Source organism: Oryzias melastigma, linkage group LG23 (assembly GCF_002922805.2).
Source record: "Oryzias melastigma strain HK-1 linkage group LG23, ASM292280v2, whole genome shotgun sequence".
NCBI classification, from domain to species: domain Eukaryota; kingdom Metazoa; phylum Chordata; class Actinopteri; order Beloniformes; family Adrianichthyidae; genus Oryzias; species Oryzias melastigma.
In genome coordinates this window covers 12,152,769-12,175,535 of record NC_050534.1, presented here as the reverse complement: position 1 = coordinate 12,175,535, position 22,767 = coordinate 12,152,769, and the positions used below count along the sequence as shown (strand labels likewise).

The window sequence follows — 22,767 nt, the reverse complement described above, 5'->3', positions numbered from 1 at the left end:
CATAATTATTGCTTTTTTTAAATGGCAAAAAGCAAATATCCTGTTTAAAACTGTTAACTGAAAGTCATATTTTGCGTTTACTCATTTTAAAAATTATAATTCTTCAAAAACGGAACACACAAGCTTGAAATTATTAAATTAGATTTTAAATAACTTAAAAAAATCTGAAATTAATTATTTATTATGTGGATTTTAAAGCAAAAGAGAAAGTCCTCAACTTTTCGTTTTTAAGTTTTACTGGAATTGGCAGATATTCTAGTTATTCTCAAAATGTTTTTAGTGTTATTATATTCTATGGTAAAATGTCATGTCATGTTTATATTTCTCTGTTGGATCCTAGTTAAGATGTCCTTATTAATTTAATTTAATTTAATTTAATTTAATTTAATTTAATTTAATTTAATTTAATTTAATTTAATTTAATTTAATTTAATTTAATTTAATAAATCTTCCCAGACACAGCAGCAGATAGGTTTGGCCACAATATTATTAATATTATTATTTTTTAAGCATTTTCTTTACCTTTTTGCCTTTTTTTAAGCTTCTTGAAATATGATTTGTCTTTAATAGAATTTTAAGACAAAGGAAGCATTTGGTGTATTCAAAGCCACATGTCCATCAGCAGTCTAAGCTGATATTTATAACTTGACATTCAACACAGAAGCCCAGAGCAGTGATATCTCCAGCAGTTTTCTCCGTAGGTTAAGTGTTCAAGGACGGCGTTGTGACGACTCCCTGACACAATCTTAACCCAACACCTCATCAGCTTTCTTCTCATCTCTTCTCGTGTCTTTCATCTTCCTTCTCTCTACACCACACAGCCATGGAGATGATGTTAATGCAGTAAGCATGTACCCCTGTCAAACTGCTCAGATGATTGATTACAAAGGCAGGCATTCATGGACACGCTGTAACTCAGTAAACAGTTAATGATATTTTAATAGATAGGTTTGTATTTAACTACCAGTTGGACGGTCCAGCAGTCGCCTATTTTCTCCAGATTTACATCCGTGTTGAGACTTTACAGGGACGTGTGATTTAGTGGGACAACACTTGGATTAGAAGTAGAAGTCAAGAAGAATGTCCGTGGTAACTTTTAAGACTTCCTATAGGAGATTTTACTGATGCATTATGGGAAATGAGAGCATGCATTTGCTTTTGTTGTTAATATCCATTTGGTGTTGAACAGAGGTGGTGGCACCTGTTAGTGGTTTATTGTTTGTGTGTGGAAGATCTCCACCTCCATTGAGAAAGGGCTCTTTGAGATGGATTCCTTAAATCTTCTTTCATACTATCCGTTCTTCCTTTCGCTACATCACACCTGAAAACTGAGAAGGAACCAACAAAGAGAAGAGTCTTAGGGTGTATCCAGACTGGACATATTTGGTTTGCTTAAAGCTATTTAATAATCTGGGACAAATCTTCAGTCTAAATACCCCCAAGCGAACCCTGGTTCAAACCAGGAACTGCTCTCTGACTCATCTCTCAAGGTGGTTCATTTCTAATTAAATGGAGCGGCGATTCGCTCTGAGTTTACTAAGTCTGAATAGACTCTGTGCGCAGAGTGGAACAATTGGACCAAAAGGCCACCGTAGTTGGGCTTTACGTGATGCAAACAGAGTAGGAATTTAATGTGATACACATCGATTCTCACAGTTTTCCAGACAATCAAAGTGTCAAATCTGATAACTGTCATCAACACTTATCAGCCCACCTTAGTCGTCGTCTCCTTGGTAACCGCCTTGCAGCATGCCTGCGCCAAACCAAAGTAGCAGCAAAAAGGATCATACCTGACCTTGATACAGATGTTCAAAATTGTTCAGCGAAATATAAAGTTTGAATAAGTGAACTATCCTGTCAAGGATTGCAAAGCTTAAGACTTTTAATATTCTTTCTCTCATTTCTTGTTCCCGCCCTCAGAATTCCTGGCCAATGGCTGAAAAGATCTTTAGGTTTTGTTTACAGACTTTAGTTTAAAACAGAAATGTCCAAAAACGCCAGTCTGAATGCATAACTAACGCAAGGTTCAGAACTTGATCCAGACCAAATTAAGTGGGCTCGGTCCGGACATATAGAGGGATAGACTTCTATTGAGAAATGAAGAATTATTACTCTATCATCATACAATTCATGATATTTTTTCTGTAGTACAAGTTATTGGAGTTATAAACTGGCCAGTCAGCTCTTTCAATAAAAGTTTATGGTGTCTATTGAACATTCGAAACATTTGTCGGATGAGTCTACGTTCAGGGGACTTCCAATAGGCTCACTCCTGATTGGCAAGTTTGTTTATCACAGAAACGATGACTCAGACCAAATCGGACTAAATCGGCTCCAACATGGCGGCATCCATAATGTTGACCTCATATCGTTGGAGCCAGAAGTAAACCATTTTCTATGGATGACATCACACTCACTCGGTCTAGTTCTCATATACAGTCATTCAATGGTACTGTAGCAACAGAAGAAGAACAAAAACCTCTTTTATGTGTTATCCTTAATACACAAGACATCCTTGTTTACAGTACTTCAACCTCAGTAATATACTGAGGCAAAATGGGTCTACACCAAGAACAAAACACTAAAGTAGAAGCAGAGTAATGTGTTCTAAATAATTCATGCTCTTCAGCATTCTGGAACTCTTTGACCGTTCACTCGTTCAACGTGAATCAGAGTCATTGCATATCGACTGTGCACGATACTCAAAGCCCAATGGTGCAAAGGTGGTTTTCTCTGCGACATAATCTGCTGATTTACGTTGATCGATCCCATAAACAGATAACAGTACAAGGCTACATTTCTCCGCTTTAGAATCCACTTAAAAAATAGTTGAAGAGTTACAGTAGTCGAAAGAATGTCAACACTGGAGCTAAAACTCCGGTGTTAAAGGGTTAATTAAGATAAACTTTTATTGTTCAGTTGCCCCAAAGAATAGAATTCTACAATAACATGACATGAATGATTGAGAATCTTCACGTATGTTGCACTTTCTGTCCTTAAACTTTTCTATTTAGACTTTATTTTAACTGAAGCTTGTTGAGTCTTACTATAGGTGAGAGTTATTGGCTTTCGTAATGACCCAAGTGATTATTAGAGGCATTATGGTTTGAATTAGTGCACATGTGCAAGCGCATTATGCTTGATTTATTGATGTCAAGACATGTCCTGTGTTCCTTTCACGAGATTCCTCTGGCCTCAGCATGAATATTTGCAGCCATCAACAGACACGCACCTGCTTTATTACTGTTATTATGTTATTATTATGATTCGCAGACCACACATTTGCCAGAACCAGTTCACACAGTGTTCTGGTCAATCTGTATTATCATTTAGCGTCAGCGAGTGCATAAATGTTTTCATTTCCTGTGTTCCCATTACGGGTTTCAAATTTATGATGGAAGTTTTCCTAAAAGTAAAAAAAGCACAAGGCTGTTCTCCATTTAAAAATGTGTTACATTGACAACTCCTCCAACAAAAAATACATATCTTCCTTTTTATTCTTAAATTTAAAAGATAACATTTATTTTTTCTTTAATTTATTTCTAAGCTTGCAAATTTAAAAAGCACATATAAACATGAATTGAATGAAAAACCAACACTGAACTCTACAAGTTCATTTCCAGTTTATAAACTTACTAGAGTTTGCTTTGACATGTTTGTGTGCATATTTCACGCTTCTGCTCCTTTAATGTTTTTATGAGGGGGGACTAATGCACATGCTCTAAATATTTGATGAGCAAAAACATTTAAAAGTACCAACTGCAGGCCACCAAATGTGCTTTGTACTGATCAGAGATGTTGCTTTTCCAGCAGATCAACAAACTAGAAGTTTTTATGGAACCACAAATGCAGTTATTGGCTCTTTTTTTTGTTTCAGTCCATATCTTTGTAAGACACTTTGGGAATTTCTACAAGAATTTCCCTAGAATAGTTTTCTTTTGTTCTACTGTATTTTCTTTTTGTATGAAGCAAGAGCTGATTTACTCATAGATATTGTAGATATACTATAAAGCAAAAATAATATAATCAAGTTCAGTTTTTGTCTTGTTTGCACCCAAACTACATTTCTTTTGTTTAAAAAAAACACACAAATAGATTCTTCTTTTCAGACTGTCAGTAAGTTCCGTCCTCCTCTGGTCGCACACCTTTCACTCCATAATCCATGACAAAACCAGTTCCTCTAATTTGTCGCTCGCTTTCTTTGCACTTCCACATGTTTCCTTTTTTCTTCATCTTCTCAATATTACCCATCTGCTCAGATACGTTTAGGATCCACTCCAAGAATGCCGTGCAGATTCCTCACCAGAATGTTCTTTGGCGTATGCCACCGCATGAAATTCAAACCACAATTAAACCGAAAGAGCATTTCTTGGCCATTGCTAAACAACGCTAGTAACACAAACACCTGGCGTCTACGCAATCGGGTTGGGGTGGGGGTTGGGATCTTTAAGGAGCCCAGCCACTATAAGAGACTGGCGTCTAAAGTAACAAACACCTGCTCGACCCGGGGTTTTTTTGGAGACCAGCGTCAGTTACAGAGTTGGAAAATATACAGGAAGGTTGTCTTTTAGCCATGACAGTAGTAAAAATTTGCATTCTGCACATGAGGCAGAAAGGACTGATATTTGGTGAGGTCACGTGACCAACCAGCTTGTAGTTTGTATTGAAGTTTTCCATTAAACACAGGCTCTGGGTAAAGCAAGTTTATTTGAGTATGCCAAGTAAAAACATTAGAGAGCTGTTAATTTGTACATTTTTCTCTTATACTTTGTATCATCCATTTGATTACCCAAAGCAACCTTAAAATTCACAACAAAGTTGGATCATCAAAGACAAAACTGGCAAGATAAAGAGTATTAGATCTTCTATCCCTTTTGGACTGATTTGTTGATTGGAGCTACAGTCACTTTTTGATAGTCATCGGTCAATTTTAAAGTCAATTATGCAAAAACGAAAAGTCGGTAACAAAACATTTGCACCCAATTCAGTCATCTTATTGAAAAAAAGAGAAATGTGGTTGGAAATGGTTTTATGAAACCCTTTTAGCTATGTTTATTTCTTTCATTGGAGTGAAATGACGCTGTCTTACAAGTAAATCACTTCCTAGTGGTTACTTAAAGTAATGCGTCTGGGACATTTAATTTAAAACTATATAAGAGCTCTTTAAAATTATACTTGAATGTCTCTTTCAAAAATAGAATCATAGAAAATAGAATAGAATCAAAAAGTCTATTTAAAACCTGTTAGTTCAGCATTAAATATAGTTATGTATGAGGTATCTACTGGTTGTTCAGATGTTGGTTGGTTCTCTAAATCCTTACAGCTCACATATTTCACATGAAACATTTTTTTAAATCTGCATAAGGGTTGGTATTGTTTTAGACATGATATATGATCCAGAGGGTTTCCCAGGCACAAGTATCTTACCCCACACCTGATCAGTCACATGAAATATTTACCAAATACAGCTGGAGGAGGGCACCCACTGACACACTCACCTTCTCTTGTTTCTTTCTTTCCTTTTACGGGCTATACCTTTTACCATCTCTCATAAATCTACGTTAAGACTGCAGACTGTAGGAGCTTGATACAGCTGTCAGGTTGTCTACTGTACAAAAACACAGAGATACGCAGCTCCCCTGCCGGGTTCTGACGTGTAACCTAGTCACGGAGATTTACATTAGATATGCTCGTGCTCACCATGTGGGCTTGTGCGTTGTCTTATTCTGGCGGCGTGTGTGTAACCAGATGGAGAAATGTGCTGACAATTTGTGTAGAACGACAGGGTTTCAGGACTGAAATCTCAGTGAATTAAAATCTGTCTTACTTTTTACTGTTCCGCTTCGCCAAAATCCAACTAACCCTTCAGTTGCCAGATGGCGGTCGCTTTTTATTTTCTTTAGATTTCCTTATTTGTCTGTTAGTCTACCTAAACCTGCATACATGTGCATAATTTTTAGTTTGGCCAATCTAAATATAAAAAAAATGAGTTTAGAGTTAAAACTTGATTTATGAAGTGAAAATATACAGACTGTAGTTACCAAACATTACTTTTGATGGTAAAAGCTGTTGTAAGAAGTCATTTTTTATATGGTAGATATAGTAAAAGTATTCAGTAGTCCCATTTTAAAAATAAACCTCAACAGATAAATTCAGTAAAGTAGGATTATAGATTTTTTTAAGGCTGTGAAACCCGTCTACACACTTTATACACTTTTTCACATTTTTCTCTGTTGTTTAAAATCTCAGAGTTCAAACCATCAAAGAAAAAATGTCCATGGTTATAGAATAAATAAACAAAGATTTATGTAAATTTGACAAACTGCATGTATTCTGTACAGAAGACACAGCACAGATGATTGACAGTATAACAGGCAGAACTAGTGTGCAGTAAAAAAAGAAAAAAAAACATGTAAGATTGCACAAAACAACAAAAACTGTGAAATCGAGACCATGAAAGGTGAAGTATCACTTTAATCCTTTAATTTGTACAACAGGAATGGATCAAAGTGACACAATTTCCTCATTGTGGGACTAATAAAGGTTTCTTAATCTTAAACTGCAGCAGGTAGTTGATTATTTTGAAAGATTCCAACCTGGCAACACAAGATGACATTTGTTTTTGTAAAGGAATTAAAAGTGGAAATTACCTTACAAGGCTATAATCTTATGTATTTGCATTTCTAAATATTATATTTAGATATGATGTCCTTGTCTTAGATAAAATGGACAAATACGGTTTGGGGGTTTCTAAGTACATACAACAGTTACTGCTGGCATTAACGTTTTATAAAACATGATTTTTGTTGCTTTTTTTACATTTCCAGGATTTAAAGTGCATCATTTCATGGGCAGTGAAAGCAAAATCCAGTGTGTAACAACATGATCAGACTTATTTTCCCTCCAACGATCAATTTCAAACCCTGTTTTTTTCATTTTAAGAAAATTACATTTTACTTGTAAGGGCTTACTTTATGTTTTGAGAGAGAAAAACTGTAATTAGAACTGTAATCTGAGATTTCTCAATGACAGAAAGCATGCGGACACATGCTTCCTGCTGTGGGCAGATTGACTTCAAGGTTTTTCCTATAAATTCGCTTTATTTCTCCAGAGTTGCTCTGTTCTTTGCTTTACCTTCCAACCAAGTTTTTTTTTTTTTGTAACTCTTAAACTCTCTCCATGCAGCCTTCCCAGCATCCTTTCCTTGATTGCTGTCGTCACATCTCCCTGCATCCTCCCATCTGTAATCCCATCCCTCTCTTTAGTCTCATCTGTTATCCATACTCTCCTCTCCAGACCTCCCATATAAGCTCACATTTGTTTAGGAATGCTGCTACAACCTGGATGCCGTCTGGCAGGCTGTATTTCTACCTGTTTCTCCCTCTGTGTCGTCACACCTGTCACTACATACAGAAACTGCTCCATGATGAATGTGGCTGTGTCTGCGGAGTGAAAGATCTTGTTTTCAACGGCTCGGGGAGGAAAGTGACATCTCTGCTTTTTTGAAGCGACAGCATGGCTGCGTGGAAGGCACACGCAAACCTCATAAGCTTTTCCTGCACTAACAAAAAGAGGTGTTGCTTCCCGAAAAGAAAACTTCAAAAACCAGACACTTAAAAACCAGATGGAATGGCTTGATTGCTCTGAAGCTTTCACTCCTTCAGGAGTGCCTGCAGATATAAACTCACACAAAAGTCACAAGTATATAGGGAGACAAAAAAAGCATCTTCCTACACAAATTCATGTATACAAGCTTATGGCAGCACACCAAAGAGACGGGCTTTGATCTGTACAGCAATGAGTTTAATCCAAATCTTCAGCGTGCCAGAGCTCCTCTGTGTGTGTGTGAGTGGAACATTTTCTAAGGCTTAAGATGACAAAAAAAAAAATGCCCGCAGATCTGACACTTAGCCTTACAAGCTCAAGTTATGTCGCCGTTCTCTCCGTCTCGCTCTGCGTAAAAGCAGCTGCTGCCCTTTTGTCTCGTACGCCGCTTCGCTTTCTTTGTCCCCTTTTGATTTTTCTTTCCCTCTCACTTGTGGAGAGGAGATAAAAGGTTTGCTACAGTTGAAAGCTATATCAGAAAAACAACAGGATCTTCTTTAAAAAAAAATGTTTTCACCCATTGGTTTTAAGATGATCAAACAGAAAAAAGTGTCATCATGATTCAGTTTTGGGAAAATCTTTTGCCTTTTTTAGTGTGAATTTTATGTTTTGCAACACAAACCGTTAAACAGGTTTCTCAAAGAACAAAATCCCATTAAAATGTATTCATGATTTTCCGATTATATGGTTATATGTTGCATTGCCAGTATCACATAAATAAATTTTTGTTTTGGCATGGCATCAAAAACGTAGATACAGAGCAGTAGCCTAATCTATAATCAAGATTATTCCTGAATGTAAACGCACACGTAGAGTGTATTCAAACTGGACACATTCGATTCGCTTAAAGTTAACCCGAGTTTGTTTTACCCGATAATCCAGATTACATTTTCAGTCTGAATACACCCAAGCAGACACCAGGAACCACTCCCTGACCCATCTTTTAAGGTGGTCGGTGGAATGCAGGCTTATTAAAACAACTAGCACATTGCTTCTTACATTGTTGTACATCATAAACGCACATCACTTTACAAAGTTAGGACTTCTGTTATTCTTTCTCTCATTGTGCCCTGCACTTGTAATTCTTGGCCAATCACTGAAGAGATCATTAGTCATGTGGTTTTGTTTACAAGCTTTGGTTCAAAACAGGAAAATCCAGTTTAAAATCAAGGTTCAGGACTCAGTTCAGACCAAATTAAACGTACTTGATCCAGACCAACAGACATTTCCAGTGTGAATACCCCCATAAAAATGATCAAATTTAAATAGTTTTATACCATAGTCCTGGTAAATACTTGATTCCGATTGTCAGCAAGGCGCCCATTAAAAAATGATAACAGACACCTTAAAAAGAAGTGTCTCTATCAAATTTGACCATCAAGGGTAGTCTTGCCTTTGGGTTTAAATATTTTGTCTGTCGCTTGATACTGAGTAAAAACAGAGTTATACATACTTTTAGTAGTATTGATTAATGAAGGAAATTCTTTGTTGATTCACATGTATTGATCAGAGTTAATAGTGGATATTTCTTGCACTAAAAATTATTTAGAAAACTGCATGTACACTTTGTATCTTTGGAACAAACTTTTGATTCATCATCTGCACTTTTTACAAGAGATAGGAAGTGAATTTTCCCTCTAAAAATGATGCTTTGTAGCACTTAGCATAGCGTTTAGCATATAAGCCACTTTCCTCCGCTGCTGCAGAGCGACGTCGGTGTGAGTTTTGTGTCCGTTACCATGACAACGCGTCATATTAAATAGTCCACTTCTTATGAAAAATACCTTAATTAAAGCACTACTATATAGCACTGCTTTAATATTTATCTAATTTGTAAGTGACCATGGTATAAGCAGAATAACACCCTTTGGGGTGTCAGTTACCAGAAATTAATGGACTCTGCGGACAGTTTATGCCTTGCATTGTCCATAAATTTCTAATGATGGACACCTCTTCGGGTTTTTTCCCGTTTGTGTATCGGAAAGGGTTTTTTAGTAGTTATTGTAATGGTCCTGGTTCATCGTGTAGCTCTGGTTTCAGGTGGAGGCTCTTAAAAACGTGCCACCCACCTAAACATCAGTTGCTGTTGCAGCAGCACCCCCACATGGCATCAAACTCTTGACAGAATTGGCTTCCCCCTCTCATCCGAAACGCCACATTCCTTAGATCCATATCAAATAAAATAAATAAATAAAACATGCACCGAAGCAACAGAAACTAAATAAAAATATAGAATGAAGTCACTTATTGAAATCAAAAAGAGCTAAACTAAAATCCGGGACATTTGGCATCACAGATGTCCACTGCCATCAGTGGCTGGTGTGCCACAAGTTCTGACAGATTGTTAGCAGATGTCTTGGTGTCAGTAACAAAGCGTAAAAATGAATTAACTCGTGTATAACCAGAGTAGGATAGAAGCTCATCTTTTCTCACACTTCCCAGTGTGTGTGTGGTCTCACAGAAACGGAAAACCATGCATAACGCATTTTTACACTTTTCCTATTAGTCTCACTGAGGGATTTTAAATAAATGTGTGTCTGAGTGACGAGAAAAAAAAAGAAAAAAGGTGAAAAAGCGATAGAAGTTTTTTCAGGAGAAGAAAGGAAGTGAAGAAAAGGGGGAACGTGTCAAGAACAGATCCTCATTCTGTCACGCAGCAGTCCCACCTGCCCTCTTCCCCATCTCTCTTCTCTCCTCACTACCTTTGTCTCTCCTTCTCCAGCTTTCCTCAGCTTCCCTCCCCCTTCATGTCTCTTTGATTTGTTTTCTCTCCAAATCTTCCAGTTATTTTATTCCCTTCCCTGTCAAAACTGTTTGTGTGTGTGTGAGAGAGCCTCCTCGCCATCTTTTTCTAAGCCTCTCTGATGTACAACAGCTCCTTGAGGGGAGCTTTTCTCTCCCCTCTCAGATTTTTAAAAACACACATATGCACGCAGATATCCAGTGCACCAGCTTTAACCTATTTCCCTAACACTCCTGTCTGATGGCCCTATCCTCTGGCTCCATACTAAATCATTCATGCCCAGTGTCTCTGGCACACTCGGATTATCGTAACAGGCACAGACAAGTTCTCAGAGACCCACTGTGTTTCTTTAGTGATAGAGCGTGATCAGCCTGCTTTAAAAACTCTGGATTCCTCAGTCTTTACATCTGGGTGATAATATTCAAAGTTTTTACACGTCCTAGTTTGTGGACTTGATCATTTTTCTGTAATGATGGAAAAGATCCTGGGATAAATGAAAATTCTTTTTAATGAATAAACACATTTTTTAATAGAACTTTTTTTTATTTTAAACAACAACAAAAAATGTCTAAAGTCATAAGAGCTTCAAACATTAAAACCCTTTAGACTGTTTTGCTCGTTGGGGTTAAATGAAAAGTGTGAAATTTGAATTTAATAAGAAATTGTTTAAAGTGCTGGTAAAATAAATATGTTTAGTGCACACAACACACATCCCTCGCTCTGGTTCATCATTAGCCAATTGTAATTGATTCTTGGTAGAAACAAGCTTGTGATTGGACGTCTTTTTCTTGCATCACATTTACATAAAAAACAGACAACTCAAGAGGAAGCGAAACAGAAAAAATTACAGAAATTAGGAGTGTAACGGATCACAAAATTCATTTTTATTTTATGTCACAGTTCAGATCATTTTTCAGATCAGTAAAGAGAAAATTAAAGCCAAATAGCTAGATTAAAGCTTAAAAGTTATTTGTTGTTTTATAACATATGTTGTTTTTACAACATAGCCTGAAAATCGTCTTAAAGACATCTGTGCGCAAAACTTTCGACCACAGAAGCCCAAAACACGCATTTACATAGACTTTTTACTGAAAGTGGTTGCTCGAATGTACGTTGCCAAAGGCAGTGTGAATGTAGCTTAAAGTCCTACTCCAATGAAAATAGTCCTTTTTGTGTTTTACATGTTCTTGTAGCATTTTTTCTCATAATAGAGAACCCATATAGAAGAATTTATAATAAAAACTGCGTTTTTTTTAAGTATTTCTTAGTTCAAATTGCGTTGGATCAGAAAACTGGATGCTAGAAAAACCTGGGGCTAAGGACTCTCTAAGGTCTCTCTTTCCACTCCCACCTCTGCCCTCTTGAGCCCATTCATTTTTCTCATCCAAGCTTCTCTGACTCAAAACTGTACGGCTGTATTGATTCAATATTGCTCGCCATTATTTATGTCTGCTAATGCTAGCTTGGGGCTATAAGCTTGCGCCTACAGTCCCGCCCACATGGCAGAATTGTATTTATGATGAGCTACTTCCTGCTTGGCAAAAAAATGTCTTAAAAAATGACTAAGGCGTCTTGATTTTGGCTAAGGTCTGCATAGTCATAATTAAGAGACTACTGGTAACTATTTTACAAAATTAAAAAAATATGGTTTTAAAGTGTTTAAAGTTCTGAATACATTTGACTATAGTGTTAAGTGACAGTCATTTTCCCTAACAGCTGTTGTTCGAAGTGAGGGCCGTGTTGTTGTAGCTCTCTGTCTCAGCAAATAGTTTACCATAAAGCAAAGCTTTATTGGCTGTCTTCACTTTGAAGCAGCTCTCATGGCAGGCCAGCAATAACAAATGTTCCTAAAAATCCACTCAGACGTCGGCATTGCTCTGTGTTTTCTCTTGTAAGGTAATAAAACAGCATGTGTGTGTGAGTGCGGGGGGTGGGGGGTTTGAGTGGGAGTATATTCAGAGTACAGGAAGCAAAGCGGTGCAACGCCTCACCTTAAAAGAACCTTTTGCACCGTGTCAGATAAACATTTTGTAGTATAAATTAAATTCTTGCTGTGTGGGTCTGTGAGCTGTGTAAGGCAGAGAAAGAAAGGGAGCCAGCTCAGGGCGGATTAAAGCGCTGGTTGCTGGTTGTCTGCTGCAGGACAGAAGCTGTCAACTGGGCGAGAAATACTTCTCTGCAGGATTTCACTCTGGAGACACAGGGGCTCTCTGGGTAACACAGACGAGGGGGTGCAGAGACACATGGAGGAAGTGTAGCCACATTTTAAATTTTCATGAGCAAGTATTGGACAGTCCTCAACAGCAAATCAGGGATTTTTGCACATTTGTGTAAGGTCTGTCGCAAAAAGCAAGAATGAGAGAAAACTAGTATTTTCTTGGAGTAGACTTACCCTTAACTGAACTGCATTTATTTCTAATTAAACCCTGTGTTGGTTAAATGTATTTATTTTGTTAATCTTTCTCTCCTATGCTTTTTATGTTTCGGTTTCACAGAAAGAAGCCTCATTTTTGCTTTAATTTTCATCAGAGTGAGTTTTTTTATATTTTTCAATCTGGGTTGTTAATTGATTTTAAAGGTGACGATATTGGATAGACAAAAATTTTTAAAAAAAAGTTTAAATTAAACCTAGAAATGCATTTTTTTTAATTAAAACATCTTTACATATAAGTAATGGTGTAATGTTAGAACATCCCACAATTCTTAGAGTAAAGCAAATGTTTTTATTATACATAATATATGTGTCGGTCACCTTTTTGCTATAGATTTCCGTTCTCCAAGGATTTTTTAAAGTAAAGTTGAGGGGAATATTTGAATGACAGGGTTTCCGCTAGGCCTTAGAAAGTCTTAAAAGTATTGAATTTATGAATTTGGAAAAATTACCTTAAAAAGCTTTTAAAAGTCTTATTTTTTTATATCTGTTCTTTAAAAATAGTGCAGTTTTTCAATGATTATTTTGATCAAATAATAAAACAAATCATTATGCACACAGTTTTGATCATAAAATAGGAAATAGGCTGAAAGATTGGACTTAACTTTTCATATGCACGGCCCTAAAAAGGTCTTTTAAAAGTCTAAAATTTAACTTGAAGAAACTTGTCGGAACCCTGAAATAAATTTTAATGGTGTTTACAGTTTTTAAGTATACAATTAACATTTTTATTGTCAAAAAAAAAAAATCTTTTAGTTTAACCTCTTTCCCCATTTTGTGATATCTAAAAAATAGTAAAGAGGTTCAAGAGTGAACTCTGGCATCCCAGGAGCAGCCTCCTGTGTAACCTAAGTGGCTGGTGTCACACAAAACAATCGAAAACCACATTGTTTGGTCATAAATGGAAAATAGCTGTTTTAGTTTTCTACTTTAAATACAAAAAAAGCTCTAAATGTGTATGTAAACAGAAAAAGTACACACAAGTATGAATACACTAAATATTGGCATGGCAGAGATCAGAGTACATACAGGAGGCTGCTGTGGTGTGTGTGTGTGTTTGTAAAAATGTGTGTGATGTAAGTCCAGGCATTAGTGTTTCTGATAAAGTGAGGGGCCTGAAGTGGTTTTAGGAAGGAGAGGGGCCCTGCATGTGTGTTTTTCTTTATGTGCGTGTTTGGGGTTGAGGTCAGGTGCCTGGTGCATTTGTGTATATCTGCTTACTGTCCGCCTTGTCGCCACGGCAATGACATCATGGCACACGTCCTCTGAATGACGGAAAAAAAATTCCTCCCATCCTCTGAACAGACAGACTGTGAGGGAGAAGAGGAGAGATAGGAGTGATGAAGGGCACGGGGAAAGAGAATAGATGAGAAAGGGAGAGGGGGCGACACATATTTAGAGATAAAGGTGAGGCAGAAGCTCTAAGTGGGCTAAAAGCAAGTCAAAGTGGGGATGGAAACTTGTTAAATTGTGAATGACTTGTAAAATGTTCATATAAACACGTGATGGCTTTACTGAGCTCGGCTTTAACAGATTGTTGGAGACATTTTCCAGCCAGTTTCCAATTCTCCAAATAGTTTGGCTAAAACTCATGAAAAGTCTTACAGTATGTAGGCTCATTCAGCTGCTGTTAAACATTGAACATCATAACATTTGTGGATTCTTTAGATAAATTGATTCATGTTTTTCCATTTCGTGAGTCTTAAATAATTTGAAATATGAATAATTTTTTGTTTTGTACTTGTTTACTTAAAAAATACTTATTTACATTGACTAATGTCAGAATTATTTCAATCTAAATTTCCAAAAAAGGTTTTTATTTTCTTCATTTAAATAAACAAGTAATCTCTTATTAAATAATCCCTAAAACACACTTTAATAATGTTTTGATCCCTTTTAAAAGTGTTATCTGTGGTCTTTTGATTATGGTTATAGTCAGTAGTCAGAGCCCTGTCTCCTCCTCTAGTCACCAGCTGGAGCCATCTCCAGAGTATTAGCATACTACATTTCCCAGCAGCCTCAGCGCACAGTTCCTGGATACTCATTGCTAATCACCCACATGGGTCTTAAGTAGCACACAGAGCCTTGCTTGGTGCGAAGTATTGTTTGTGCCACTGTGCTGAGTGTTTCTATTTGGACTTGATCTTCTGTGTACCTGACCTTGCTTCATCTCTGATTGCTTGCCGCCTGCCCTGACCCTCACCTGGACCCTGACTACTCTAGTCTCTTCTTGGATCCTCCCATGCTCCTTTTGACCTCTTCCTTTCTGACCCTGTTTAGCTTTGTGGGCTTCTAGCTGTGCTTGGCTTCTGTCTGAACTAATAAACCTGCTGCATGTGTTGTTTTTAGCCTAAATTTAAAAATGCCTGTGTCTTTGAAACTTGGCAAAGTTTCACCAGAGCAACAGTTGTTCATTAGAAATTCACCTCGGAGTTGGGACCGTTAGTGCAAAGCAACCCCGTCCCCCTTCCCCTCCTTATTGTAGAGTTGAGGATCTCTTCTTCTACACTCTTGTTCAAACATCTATTCCCGTTTCACAACAATTTGAAAAAAGAAATACTCACAAATGCAATTTTATACTTATTTTTTTCTACAAATGATCTCCATTATGAGAACAATGCCACAATAACATATTACAAATACCATTTTTATAGTTAAAGATTTGAACTCTGCTTTGAAGACAAACTGATTGAGGGCTAGTTTCTAATGTGATTGGCTTTAAACATGATTAAACTGCACACTTTTAACCCAATTTTGCCTTTAGAAAATGCACATTGTGACAAACTCTGAGGCAAAAATTGCTCATAACATTAAAACGTAATATCAGCATTGCCAGTTGACATAAAAAGTAACTTCAGCGTTGTGTCATCAGTGTCACACTTTAGTTTTAAGCTAAAGTAGTTTGAGTAAAAGTGGATTCTTATTACATCCACTCAGTTTTAGAGCCCGTTTCTACTTTAAGGGTATTAACTTAAATCCCCTCAACCATTTAGGAGCATTTCAGGGGCACAAACTGTAAAAAGTACAGTTTTTATGTTTTCATGCAGACACTGATCGTTTTCCTGACTCTGAGTCAATCTGACACGTTAGCATAAATCATGCTTGAGTGTGTGCAGAATGGAAAAGTCACGTGCAAAAACCCCTCGCTACTGTTGTGAACCTCATGAGAGCACCAGATGAATTGTACATTATTTTCAAGCAGAGAGATTGATTGTGTTTTCACCACATAGCAAACAAAGCAACCACAGGTGCTGCGGTCTGAGCCCGGTAGTTATATCTCGCAGAAGCTTAAATCAAACCTAGCAGAAGTCTAATCTTTTAAACCACAGCAGTTGTGCTTTAATGGGGCTTTTTAATGTGGGTTGCTGAGTTTTATTGCCCACTCTACATGTTTAAATGTGCTTTTTCTTACATGTACTTTTAGGTGCTACATTAGCTATGTCTCCTCTACTTGAGAAAAAGCAAGTTTGATTTAAAGTGAATATAAAATGAGTAGAATATTATAGAAATGTATTCTAAACACACGTTCAGATTAGTGCTAGAGCAGAATTTTAAATCAAAATGTTACCAAATACATGAGTTTGAGAGCTAACATTTTCAACAAGCTATTTCTCTTCAGTTACTGCTCATATTATACTTTGTTCCAAACATCGCTGCAGAAACACTTGAAAAGAGAGTCGCAGATCCAAGACTGCAGATCCTCTGGGAACTTTCCTTCCTTGCATTGCTGGCTCCGTTTTCTCCATTTCTCAAGATAACAACGCACTGCCGGCAGTGCTCCGAGTGGGCTGTGTTTTAGGCTCCGTCTGACAGTAGAATTATCTAAAGATTTAGCAAAGGAGTGCTGCACTTGAAAGAGTTTCCTACTGATTATAAAGCAACAGCAGTAGCCACAGCCAGCACTTGTCATAAGCACGTGTTTGGCTTTGCTAGCTGAGGAGGCCGAGCAGAGTGCTTTAAGAGCGCGAGTGTCTGACAAAGATGAAGGGAGACTGAGACAAGTGCATCTGGAACAAATATAATTTTATCACTAAAGATTTATAAGCAGCATGTGTTGGCAGGTAACTCTCAGATATAGCATAAAACTAGATTTTCTGTTAGCTTTAATAAGAATAATATGATATCAGCTTCTCTGCATGCATGTGAAAGAGAACGTGTTTGTGTGATAAAGAACAGGGAAAAACTGCAACACAATCTGATTTGACTGAAAGTCTGGAAAAAGGGTGTAATGAGCTGATTAGCCAACTAATTTTAAAAAAATAGTTAGTTTTTTCCTTTGAAAATTTAAGCCTGAATAATACAGGTGTTTTTTTTAAATGTGGTTGCAGCAAGTCTGTTTTTTCTATGTTATCACACTTTTGATATCACCCCAAATGCACTTCCTGTCTTTTATCTCTAAATGTTAAAGACCCATTCCAAAGAAAATTGTTATTTTTTTGGTGATTTTAACATGTTTTCTTAGCATTTTTGAAATTTTGAAATTGCATTTCAGAGTATTTCTTAATACAGATCATCATGAATCAGGAGCAGACGTAAATGTGACGTACAAATTAATACAGCAAAAAAAATCAATTTTTAGATGCATCAATAATGATCCATAAATAATTCTGAATTGTTTAATAAATTTGAAATATTTGATAATCAAAAAATGTAAATGATTTAAAGTAAAAGCAACAAGCGGAAAAAAAGTGTTCTTCACTCTGACATTTTTGAATATTACACAAACATGGCTGACCTTCCAGATCTCGTCATCCGACTTCGCTTCAAGTGATCATTTGGAAGCATTTTGGTTTTCATAGAGTCAAGGGTCAATTAGATAAAAGTCACTCGGAGTGAAAGTTACGTCTCACCAAAATTAAATATGTAGGAAACACAAAAAATGTGCAAAATTACGATGTGCAGCTAGCTAGACACTATTTATATAGTTTCATTAAAGCTGATCTGAAGATAAAACGTGACTTAATCTTATTTAAGGTTGCTGAGTTCAGGGGAAAATGTTTTTTTTTGATACTGTGAAAAATGTTTGATTAGCAAACGAATTTTTTTCATGTCAGAATTTTTATGTTCTTAATAAAAGTTAAGCAATTTTACTGATATTCTCTTTAATTAAAATTGCACTTTGGTGGAGAGAAGTACATAATATTGGTCTAGTGTCTCGTAGTAAAGAGAGGGATTTATTAATCTGATCGTTGCCTTCTGAATCATAATCGAGTTGAATCATGAGATGCGTCAAGATTCCCACGTCTACTAGCCACAAGATCTCTGCTTCACTTCCTTCCGATCCGCTTTTAGACGACGAGATCTGTATTCGTCTTTGTCTTCCTCCGAGCTGGCCTTGAAGTGCAAATCACATCAACAAATACAGTTTGAAGATCCCAACGACAATTAAAAAAGCAAAACAAAGTTTTTAAAAACAGCATTACATTTTAAAAATAGAAGCAAAATTCCAGGAACCAAAGAATTAAAAAAAAAAAAAAAAACATTTCAGAAAGCAAACGTATGAAACTGGAAAAGGTAGGTATGTGTGAATCAATCTGTGATTGAACGAAAACATTTACCCATCATTTAAAATGACATTTATTTGACATGAAGCGATACTGGAAATCATGTTCCCATAGAATTTACTTTTTATGGTTTCCGTAAAAAAGTCAAAAACACTTCAGAAAATAAAAGTAACTGACAGAAATCACTGTACAAATAACCCTGGTTACACTGGTCTGTATGTTCTTGTCTGTTATCACTCTTTGGATACCCCCCCCAAATGCACTTCCTGTCCTTTATCTCTAAATGTTAATCTCCGACTGATAAACGTGGAGGCTGACTGTGACCGTTTGGCTGAAGTACCAAACTGAGACTCCCCCCCCTCCAGCCCTCCTCCCAAAAAGATTATTGTGGCTCTCAGGCAAAGATGTGACATCTGCACTTTGACAGGCTGGTCAGTGAGGTTGACCAAAAAATATGTGTCCTCATAAAACCTATCCTCCATTACATGTCTTCGCCGCTGCCTTCTTCATTAAGAGAATAAACAAAGATGGAACGGGATTTGAAAAAAGAAAAATAGTTTCCCATCAGGGTGGATTTCTATAAATACACATTTGTTTACAAAAGTCATAACATAAAAACTGCACCCAGCAACCAGTCAGGCCACGAGGATTGATGGAGTGGCTACTTTGGGAGTAATTTGATTTTGCAACAAGCCCCCCAGTGGCAGCTTAAGGTGCTGCCTCTTTTATTTATTTATTTCTTTTGTCCTGGACGATTGTAAATTTTAAATTTACTAGGCATTAAAAAAAAAAAGCCAATTTAAAGACCCGCTCCAATTAAAATTATGTTTTTAACATGTTCTTGTGGCATTGGATGATAGATCAGTTATGGGTGATGAAAAGGAGGTGTTTTTTTTCCCAAATTTTAGCTAAAAACAGCATAATCGTAATTATAAGTCTACTGGGAACGCTTTTAAAAGAGCTCAAAAGATGATTGGAGGGTTTCTAATAGGTACTATTGCTGTTTTGGAGACAAAATGCTGGTGTTTTTGAGTAATCTGAGCCTTTAGATATGAGATTGGGATACATATGGTGGTTTAGATTAATATGATGTTGATTCTGAGAATCATCACTGCATGTCAGCTCAGCCTGATGGGATGATTTGAATGCGGCGTGTTGCGTTCCAACCTCGAGGAATGTTGGCCATCTGTTAGCATCCCAATCAAGGCAGGAGGGAGAAGTTGAGGTAAAGATAGCTGGAGACAGAGACTGCTCCAAGGCTGTTGAACTGCACACCCTGTGAATGCAGCATTTGCCTGCGATCAGTCAGTAAGGGGTCAGTATTATTACTTTGACTAGAGTGTGGCGTTAGGGGACAGTACGATAGCATCATCTGTACATCACAAGTGTGTACCACTTCCATTATTCTTACTTATCCTTCATACTACACTTACCACACAGAAAACCCCAAGACTTGCAGTAGATGGAATACATGTGACTAAGTTCTTACAAATAAATGTGATTTTCTTTCATTATTATTATTTTTGTTGTATACTTTTTCGTCCCCTTTTTTATTTAAATGCATTTATGGCTTTGTTCCTTATTTGGCTTATTAAAATGTGTTGGTTTCTGTCCAGACAGGAGACTCTGCTGGCCGCTATAAGTGAGAAAGATGCGAACATTGCCCTCCTTGAGCTGTCCTCGTCCAAAAAGAAGAAAACTCAGGAAGAGGTGGCCGCTCTGAAACGAGAAAAAGATAGTCTGGTTCAGCAGCTGAAACAGCAGGTAAGCTTAATTAAATGTAATAATGGGGGAGGGAGGAGGTGCCTGTAATTAAACCATAAGATCAAATGTAGGAGCTTAATTAAAAAGTGTTAAATAAAAGGAGGATGGACAAGACAAAGAGAAACTAACTCTAAATAGGACTCCAGATTGAGGCTCTCTTTTAACATAAAAAATCTCAGTTGTCAATTGTTTTTGGTGAATTTGAGATATTTGTCAGATGTGCACACATAAGTCCTCAAACATCACTTTTTTGGCATGAAAAGATGTTAACAGAGTTCACACACTGTTATGTACACACTCGTCCTTGCCAAAAACAAGGATATAAACATGACCAAATTCCTCTGTGGTTCCACACAGGGGTTTATTCACACACACTCGCTCTGAGGCTCACACAGTTAAGGTTCTCCTGGGTCTAATGAAATAACCAACTCCTCGCTGGATGAGCCTGCTGGGACTTTGGTGGATTTTTTTCTTCACTGGTGTCCTCGTGTGAGGCAACACATCTACATGCTCTGTAATTTGCTGCATCAAATCGGAAAGGAGGTTCGTAGTAGTTTTTGGGAAACTTTCACGCACAGAGAGAGCCCTTATTTTTTTCTTCCAACCCCCAAAATAAATCCGACATGGAGACTGTTAATTTAAAAATGAAACCAGAGGATTGTTTGAATTTTCGTGTCATCACTGGCAGAGTGAACTCAATGAACTGGATAGTTTGTTTCAGCGCTTTAATCAGATTTGTTAGCACTATGTCTGCAATTTTTGCAAGTCAGACCTCCATAATAAACAAGCAAAATAACAGGAGCAGTTTAGATTGAGTAGGTCTTTCAATAAACTGCTGTCAACAGGTGAAAATTGTAATATTTTTGTGCCAAAAGGAAACTTTGTCAACACAGAGTTAAACTGGGATTTGTGATGCTTCTTCTTCTGTTCCATTAATGCTCCTCCTCCTGGATTAGAGGAGCCAAAACAGAGTTTAAACAATAACGTCCGTTTAACCCCTTCATGCTATGAATTTATTATCAATTATATATTTTTAAAAATCGGTTTTAGGTTAATTTCTGCAGAAAACATAACATATTAGCGACACTCATCGTGAAGGAGGTTAATGTGCTGCTAAGCGTTAAGTATTCTGCTTCAGGAAAGGTTAGATTTACTAATTATGAACCTTGATAACAAAAAAGGGTTTAATGAGGAAAAATACAACTTGCGTCTGCATTTAGTTCTCTGTTAAAAGAGAATTAATTGATAATAAAAAAGGCTGAAACTTAATTTAAAATTATAAATCCACAAAAACACAATTGCAATGCACAATGGGAGTGTTCTTACCATCAAGCAGTGCAGGGGGCCGTTTCAAGAAGCAGGTTTTGTTGAAACTCTGAGTTTGTGAACTCTGAGTTAAGGAACACTCTGAGTTTCTGGTTTCAGAAACAGAGGTAACTTAGTGGGTTAAAAAAACACTAATTCATGCAATTACTGAGATTACTCATTAAATTACTGACAGATCAAAAACCATTCCTTACTCAACAAGTGACAAAGTTACCTTCCTGACATTATTTAGTTCTTATCCTGAATTGAAATGATTCAAATGTAGACATACGCATTAACTCTGGCAGCTGTTTTTTTCCCCACGTCACCTCTCTCTGTTTTACCGCTGCAGCTGTGTTGATCTTTTAGTGGAAAATGTGCTTGTAGTCGGCATATGCTTGTAGGAGCACACCAATTTATGTCGCCGTGAAATATGAAGCCCTAATGGTGTTTCCCGTTGGTAATGTTTTTGCTCTATTGTTCTTTTTATGGTGGCGACGCTCGCACCTGACTCTGAGTCCAACTACTCAGAGTTGATTGAACTAACTCTTTTCAGCTGTTCTGAAACCGAAAACTCTGAGTTTGTGAACTGAGTCAGTGAACTCTGAGTTCAGGTTTGAATTCTGAATTTGTTCTTGAAACGGACCCCAGAAATCTTTAACCTCCAGTTTATTCTTGTACTGGGTTGCCAGTCTATCACAAGAGGGACAATTTCGAACTCTCAATGCTGATTCACACTGATCCGTCTTCGATGCGTTGATACAAAATAGAACGTTCATTAATCAGTCAGAATGTTTACATTTCCTCCGTCACGTTTGCTTCTGACGTCAATTCCTCTGCAATGCAAGCTTTTCTCAGAATTTATATTTCCTGTCTATTGACGCATCAATTTTGTGCAAATAGCCAGAGAAAAGGGAAACAGGTCTGGGTTTCAAAATAAATATTTCTGTTGTACTTCAAGAGTAAAATAATGAAAAATGTATTTTATAATTCAGTTGATCGACCCGAGTGATAACTCACGTTAACTCAGCGGATAAGATCGGCATCCATTTTTGCCATGGGTGTCAAAAGTTACATTTTGGAAAATCATGACTTCGCTTATGACACATTTATGACAAACATGGGCCGTTGTTTTGGATCTGCTACTCGAGTCGACACAGGGGTTGAAGGACAAACCACTCCCCACAATGCAAGGGAGACGCACAGGTGTAAATCTGGCGTCACATTCACAATTCAAAATCACCTTTAATGGAGGATACTGCAGAAAACTAGCTCTGGCAAGCAGAGAACATTCAGACTTTACTGCAGAAGACTGAAAATGAAGCCGACTTTTTAGCACAGTTCACTCAGACTTCTTCCTCTACATATTTTTTTTAAAGAAAAGTATTGTTTTTTTATATATGGAAAATGAGTGG

At 37.1% G+C, this 22,767-nt stretch overlaps 1 protein-coding gene across 11 annotated transcripts in view; it reads left to right on the top strand.

Moving 5' to 3' along the window:
• LOC112158504 (ELKS/Rab6-interacting/CAST family member 1) overlaps nucleotides 1-22,767 on the top strand; it is a 129,034-nt gene that overhangs the window by 75,906 nt on the left and 30,361 nt on the right. For all 11 annotated transcript variants that reach the window (XR_002921326.2, XR_002921328.2, XR_002921329.2 and 8 more), the window contains one exon: nucleotides 19,900-20,047. Coding sequence is in view for 7 of the 11 variants with exons in the window: in XM_024291937.2 (XP_024147705.1) it covers nucleotides 19,900-20,047 (148 nt within the window). In the remaining 4 variants the exon portion in view is untranslated. The remainder of the gene's footprint in view (nucleotides 1-19,899; nucleotides 20,048-22,767) is intronic.